Source organism: Drosophila simulans, chromosome 3L (genome assembly GCF_016746395.2).
Source record: "Drosophila simulans strain w501 chromosome 3L, Prin_Dsim_3.1, whole genome shotgun sequence".
Lineage (NCBI taxonomy): Eukaryota > Metazoa > Arthropoda > Insecta > Diptera > Drosophilidae > Drosophila > Drosophila simulans.
This window is the reverse complement of record NC_052522.2, coordinates 20460922-20467694: the sequence shown is the minus strand read 5'-3', so window position 1 is coordinate 20467694 and position 6773 is coordinate 20460922. Positions and strand designations below refer to the sequence as shown.

General features: G+C 48.2%; 2 protein-coding genes across 3 annotated transcripts; one reads left to right on the top strand and one right to left on the bottom strand.

Moving 5' to 3' along the window:
- Positions 1–4: 4 nt before the first annotated feature.
- Positions 5–2717, top strand: LOC6738914. Its single transcript, XM_016169160.2, has 2 exons — positions 5–165; positions 264–2717. Exon 2 carries the CDS (start codon positions 269–271, stop codon positions 2546–2548), a length of 2280 nt encoding a protein of 759 aa, XP_016032736.1. The 5' UTR covers positions 5–165; positions 264–268; the 3' UTR covers positions 2549–2717.
- Positions 2708–6464, bottom strand: LOC6738913. Of its 2 annotated transcripts, none has more exons than XM_002085672.4 (6): positions 5174–6464; positions 4652–5121; positions 3900–4579; positions 3630–3840; positions 3425–3571; positions 2708–3369 (listed from the first exon to the last, which is right to left on the bottom strand). In XM_002085672.4, the coding sequence occupies exons 1-6, from the start codon at positions 6297–6299 to the stop codon at positions 3217–3219; spliced, it is 2787 nt and encodes a 928-aa protein (XP_002085708.1). In that variant the 5' UTR covers positions 6300–6464; the 3' UTR covers positions 2708–3216. The 2 variants fall into 2 exon arrangements, with proteins under 2 accessions (XP_002085708.1, XP_016032735.1); XM_016171838.3 differs by having other exon boundaries at positions 3900–4573.
- Positions 6465–6773: the final 309 nt, after the last annotated feature.

Here is a 6773-nt window from a genome sequence, read left to right as displayed (position 1 = left end):
GCTTTTGTGCATAACAATCGGCTGAATTTAAATTGCGGAAAGAAGAGCTTTTTCGAAGGGTGTTTTCGTTCGCTGGAATTAATGTTTCGCCTAATCCAATAAAGATCAAAAGCAGTAGCTATGTGGATGTTAGATGCCAAAGCGTGTTTGAGCCAATCAACGGAGGTGGGTTTACTTGGGATTTCCTTCTATTTTGGACTATTTGCCATTGGTTTTGACCGGCTGGTATTGATTTTTCCGGATTTGTTCTCTGTTTTTGACAGCCAAAATGCTGCACTCCGAATTACTGCCCCCCGCTGGCCACCAGGGCATCTATGCTCCACTAAGTCAGGCAATGAGCGATTCTGAATCCGACGAGGAAATTGAGATCCACAACGCCGCCAATCATCGACAAAAATTGCAACAGAAACTTAAGCAAGCTCATCAGCCCAGTCCGCCGGAGCAGCTCCAAGCCCAAAGAATACGCATCCCGCCGAACACTCTAGCCCTGAAATCACCACATACGAGAGCATCTCCCACGGCCACTAGGATTGTGACTCGAAATCCTGCCGGGAGTACCCAGAAGTTCCAACTCGAGGGCAGTAGCTACGCGACCAATATGCAGAATACTTTCCGTTCCGTTATGTTGAGCGATAATGGTGGAGTGGGCTCGGAGTTGTCCCACTTCAACAGTGATTTCGATGCGAATGCAGACAATGTAGCCATTTTAGGGGACCATGATCAGACCGGCGAGGATTTGTCCAAACGGACCCCCATGTCACCGGCAAGGAAATGCTGTTTCATAGGCAGCCTACTCCTGTGCTTCCTTGCCGTCGTATCCTTTGTGTGGCTGGTGCCCTGCGGTAATCCCGATGGCACTGGATCCTGTCCAGCCGTCGGAGACAGGATAAAGACCCACAACTGGTTCAATAATTACACAAAAGCGGAACTTAAGGGAGGAGTTAATGTGGTCGGTGGTCTAAGAGCCTGGGAGAACAACCTGATATTCATGTACCGCGGTGATGCCTTTTTCCCGGAATTCCGCCCAGGTAACGAGCGGCGTAATGGCATCATCTGTTTGATTGGCTCCTCGGGAGCTGTGGCTTGGTTTGTGGAGATGGTCGATGAGCCTGTGGCCCTGGACTGCACCCTCATAGATATAAATGGCAATGGGAAACCAGCTTGCTTGGTACTGGATGAGTATGGCGAACTTGGAGCCATTCATCCCGTCTCTGGTGAATGGCTCTGGTGGTTTAAGGAGCGATCAGCCCAAAAGGTGGATGCCTATGACTTCCCAGTCATCCTGCCTGATCTGGATGGAGATGGAGTGCTGGACCTGCTGCTCGTGACCAGTTTGTCACTGGTACAGCGCACTAAATCGCTTGCCCAGCTCAAACATGAATCTCCAGAAAAACTAGAGGCTCGCAATGTGCTGCGCATGCTGTCGGGCAGAAGAGGAGCACCTATTGGTGATGGCTTCACCATCCACGACTGCGACACTCTGAGCAACGTGAAGCTTGAGGCGGGCAACGTGAGCTTCACCTGTCAGCGGGCCAATGGCACAGAGCAGCAGCGTTCCAAGAGTCTGGCCGAGCTGTATGCCCTGATCACCAACAAATCCATTGTAAGCCAACGACTAGGCACTTCAAAGATCTCGCAGCATAGAAACCATGGCCAGCGGCGGGAGCTGGATGCCCAGAGGAACATATATTCTCTAAGTGGACGGGAACTCGTGGTGGAGAACCGAGGACGCTGTCCGGAGGATTGCAACGTTACCTTTGTTCTTAGTGAAGTCCGCGATGGCAAACCCCATGTGGTGGAAAACTTTATCACGAGCGGAATGTACGGCATGAAGCCCGCCGAATGGCACTTCAAGAATACCAAGTCGCAAATGTCCGGCTTCGTGATGAAGTTCTGGAAGTGGCATGGGGTGGTTAAGCCTTCCAAACAGACTTCCGCCAGCAGTAACAGCAACAATGTGCAGAAGAGTGGCAGCAACAATCACACGAAGAACATGAATGCTATCAAGGATAAAGAAAAGTCTCAGGCTCAGGCAAAGAAACAACAGCAGCACCAACGTCTAAGAAGGAGCACGGAGCCGAAAGATCAAGAGTTTCAACCGCCTCACCAGGAGTTCGATGTCTTCGAGCATGTGAAGCAGAAGAGGGAATCATTTGGACTGCCATCTCCAAATAAGAACCTGACCAAATCGAGTGGAATCTCTCCCGGCGGAAGCTACAAAATGAACATGATTACAGAAACCATGCTACTAGTGGTTTTCGTGGGGGCTGATACCCACATCGAGAACACCTCGCGAAGCAACATAGTCCAGTTTTGCCGCCACGACCGCAAGGAGGTGGTGTGCCAACCGGATCTGAACAACCAGGACCACTCGATGCTTGTCGCAGATCTCGACCAGGACGGATCTCAGGAGCTAGTCACATACATGTCCACCTTCGTGCACCCCGAGGATCAGCCGCTGAGCGAATGGAAACTGCTGACCTACGTGCGTTTGTTGCGCCTCCAAGCAGAGCTACCCGCCTACTTCGAGGTCCACAAGGACAACTAGATGGGGATTCAGTTGGCTATCAGGAACTGAGTTGAGTTATAGTGCATTTAGCCAGCAGAAGCGTGCTGTCGATCATAAATAATGTTTAAACTAGTTGCATGCATTACATTGTACATTATAAAACCTTTTCTAGCCTCCCATAATAAATCAGTCGACAAATAGATTTCAATTGATTAGTTCCGTTTATGGGAGCTGTTCATCTTATTTTATTCCATTTTGAGGCTTAACATTTTTTCATATAACACAAGATATATTGCATGGGATCTTAAACTTCATTGTTTTATTGAAAAGTTAACTATTTGGGGATTTCGGATGACGGAAAATAAAATTTCGAATTGAAAACATGTAAGCGATAATTTGATTCGCGAACTTTCCAACCCAAACTTTCCAACTAAACGAGTTACCTTTCAAACCATAATAGAACAGGATATAACTCCTGCCTCCGAATTTCTTACAATTTACACAGCGTTCGTACTTTACAATAGGATCAAACATTTTACACGTGTGTTTATGGGAAGGAGTACAAAAATTCTTAGGGCGATAGTCTCATGGTCCAGAATAAAACTCCTAAAAGGACTCAACTAAAAGTATCAATTAATCTTTAAATGGTTTGTATGCATGAATGTCTACCATTCCCAAATGGTATACATAAACTATAAATCTATGCTCTAGAAATCAACGTCGTTAAGATAGCGTTTGAAATTGGCCAAGCAATTGGCAGTAACCCATTGCTCGCCTATAACTTTTAGTTCCTCATCCAGACGCGGGAATTTCGTGGCATTGATGGCGGAGTGGTTGAGTTTCTTCAGCGTACGATACATCTACGGGATTTTCGAAATTAGTTAACTAATAATACCACTCGATTTTACTTTTTACCTCCGCAGAGCTAGTGGATATCTGTTTGGCTATGGCCAGAGCCTCTTCGTTGACATTACGGGCCTTGCAGATCTTGTCAACGAAACTATTCGATTCCAAAAGTTCCGTTGCGAACAGTCTTTCACCCAGAAGAAACAAACGCGAGTGCTGAAGGATACATGGAATGAGCTGTAGATAGGCTTAATAGAGGACTATGAATATTTACCACTTCACTGGAAACTCTTTGGTGACCATGCCACAGAGAAAAGCCCTCGGGCAGCTGACCCAATTTGGCATAGTTAGTCTCGAAGCTACAATCATCAGAGGCCACCACGTAGTCAGCAAAGGGAAGCTGCATAACGCCCAAATTAATTTGGCTGCCAACAATGCCCGCCACCAAGGGTTTAGGAAATGTGGCCAGAGTGCGTAGATAGCCTCTAAAATGTAATGGTTTCGTTAATAAGCCTTTTCTCAAAGATCCATTCGAAATACTTACTTTAGGGCCGCAGCCAGTTGACTGGCACTATCCTTTCGCTTCTCCAGGGAACCCTGAATCAGTTCTTGGCAATCGATGCCCTGACAAAACTGTGGACCCTCGACGGTAAGCAACACCGTGTTGAACTCGCCTTTGCGGGCAACACTGGACAGTGTGTCGTTTAACTGCTCCAGCAGCTGCGTGCTGTACGTATGACCAAAGTTTCCTCGTTGCGTGTGGATGACCAGGTGAGCAACTTTGTTAACCTTGTGCAGGCACACCAGTTCGCTACCGTTGTTCGCCTTCATATCGTTAGCCAACGTATGCGAGGAGGTATCTTCGCCGCCCCTTTGGCTCGACTTGCTTACGGGCTTAACAAACTTAAATGATGGGTCTGAGCCCTCGCCTGCATCATCAGACAGATTGGCTGCTCCGGGCCTATTGTCCAGCGAATTTCGACTGACGGAGGCGTTGCTGGAGTACGAGCTGTTGGAGCGCCGACGCATGATCATCGATTCCTCGCTGGCGCGCTGTTTGTAAACATAGTCCCACGAGTCGGAGGCGCGAGGCTTACGGGCAGATGTGTTGGCGGTGGCCTTAGTAAAAACGGAATCAGCTGCTGCAGGCGTTCGTTTGGCGGCCGAATGGGCTGACTCTTTTTTGGGCGGTGTTGGTTCCACTGCAACTCGTGCTGTCTGGTTCTTGTATTGGAAATCATAATTATTCGATAATCGATAATAGGTATAGCGGATTTCTATAGCAGAAGTACTTACCCTTCCGGTTATGGTCATGGCTCGTTTGCGCATCAGCGGCTTATTGGACACCTCACCACCACTCAATTCCCGCTGCTCATGCTCAACTGCATGAATCATATTGGCAGCTCCCTCGTCGCCCATCAGGCGATCGATCTCAGAGACTTTTTTCTTTTTTTGAGTTCCGCCATTGGCTAGACCTGTGTTCGGAGTTTGCGCCCGTCGTTTGACGGGCGAGGGACCCCGCTCTGTTCCTCCGACCGGCGTGCCAGCTTTAGTAGACCGAGCAGTAGGTGTAGCTGACCGTTTTTTGGGCGCCACCTCCTTCTTAGTCGTCGTAGTGGGCGAAATGCTTTTGATATTTGTTTTTGGTGTGGGGGGTGCTGGAGATACTGCCTTTGGGTTGGCATACTGCGCAAATGATTTTTTCGTCTCGGGTACATCGGGGTCCCAGATTATCTTCCTTTTAATTACACGCATGCGCTTGAACCCTGAAAGTTTAGTTTGTTAACAATGATTTAATGAATTCCACCTTTACTGTACCCGTAGTATGCTCTTCGGTGTTCTTGGGAGGTGACACAACGACAGTCGGCTTGGGTTTTTCCGCTGCTGCCCCTGTTGAGGCTGCAAGTTGCTTTTGGCTCACGGTCTTTAACATTACTTTTACTCCGCTGATCTTGTTGTTTAGCAAAATAGCAGAGTTCGGGCTGTGCTTAACTGGGGATGACAACTTTTTCACAGGCAGAGGTGGCTTCTTAGTGACTACGTGTGCTGGAGGCATAGTTATCACTTCTGTCACCAACGCGGAAGCCGGCTTGTCTTCCTCAGAGTCGTAGTCGTCCCAGTCATCGTTCAGCGAGCTGACAATATCTATTGGCTTGACCACAGAAGGCGGCGCAGGCGGCTCCTTACGACGCGACTTTGGCTTTAGACCGGCCATCTGCTCCAGAGCAACAGCTCTGGCTTGTTCCGGGGAAAGCTTATGCTTGGAAATAGAAGGCAAGGAGTTAGTTTTGATGGGCTTGGACGCAGGTACCTTGGGGCTGGCTTTTCGACTCGATGACTCTCCCTCGTCGTCGTCAATTTCCATGATTTCGAACTGTCCTTCGCCCTCGATGGTAACACCTACATCCCCATCTTCTCCAACGCCGTCAAGCTCGGAAAGAGCCTTCTCCAAGGTGCACTTTTCCTGTCCCGTTGGCTGGTCATGGCTGGTATCCGTCCCCTTGAGCAGGGCAATGAGATCTACCTCTTCCAAGGGGGATTCGCTGGACTGGCCGTTGCCTGAGGCAGTGTTGCCTTTTTCGATTATTGGGGTTCGACATTTAGGTTCATCTGGGGCCAGGCGGGGCTCTAAGCCACCATTTTCTGATCCGCCACTTGGTGTGACGGAATCCGCAGCTTCGGACGCCGCATCCGGCGGTCGAATGTTATGCAGCTTAGCTATCTCCCGCTCCAGCGTGCTCAGCTCGTCCAAGCCGGGACCCTCTTCAGATCCGTTGAGATTGGCCAGCTCATTCTCCAAATCAGTGGGACCCGCACTTTCTGAGAGTGTTTCCAACGCCGTCGTTTTTGGTTCTAGGTTCTCCGATTTTTCGACTCCTAGTGGTGGTTCCTCTGCTTGGGTTGACTCCAGAGTTGTCACTGCAGTATCCGACACCTGCTCCATGATTCCACTGCCCCACTGATGGCTTTCCGTTCAACAGGAGTTCCAAATTAAGGGCTTCGCGTGCTGGTTTCGATCGGATTGGTCTATTATAAAAAAAAGTGCACTTGCAGCACAGCGGCCATTTTTTGTAGTGGTGCGCAGGTGGGTCTATCGATAGGCGTGAAACTATCGGAAAGAGTGGATGGTTCGAGAGTTACATTTTTTATTAAATTTGAAGCACAATTAGCATTAAATAGATTCCAGCTAGTTCGCTTAAATATTTTAAAATATATTACCGCTTTTGCTATTATTTGCTATTAGAGTAAGGCCCTAGAATGATCGTAAGAAATAACTGTCGAAATATGATAAGCAAAATAAGTACCAAGCTATTAAAACAAATATAAGAAATAATAGATAACAATGGGAAATGAGGATATATTCTGGCAATGCAATAGATTTTAGTTACATGCGTGGAATATTTCTGAATGTAGTTGA

Excerpts from the sequence above, each read along its gene's own strand:
- LOC6738914 (XM_016169160.2), top strand. The coding sequence starts at position 269 with ATGCTGCACTCCGAATTACTGCCCCCCGCTGGCCACCAGGGCATCTAT.
- LOC6738913 (XM_002085672.4), bottom strand. The coding sequence starts at position 6,299 with ATGGAGCAGGTGTCGGATACTGCAGTGACAACTCTGGAGTCAACCCAA. Across the intron at positions 4,580-4,651 it reads CCATGACCATAACCGGAAGG|AACCAGACAGCACGAGTTGC; the intron begins GTAAGTACTTCT and ends TTCCAATACAAG. Across the intron at positions 3,370-3,424 it reads TATCCACTAGCTCTGCGGAG|ATGTATCGTACGCTGAAGAA; the intron begins GTAAAAAGTAAA and ends AAAATCCCGTAG.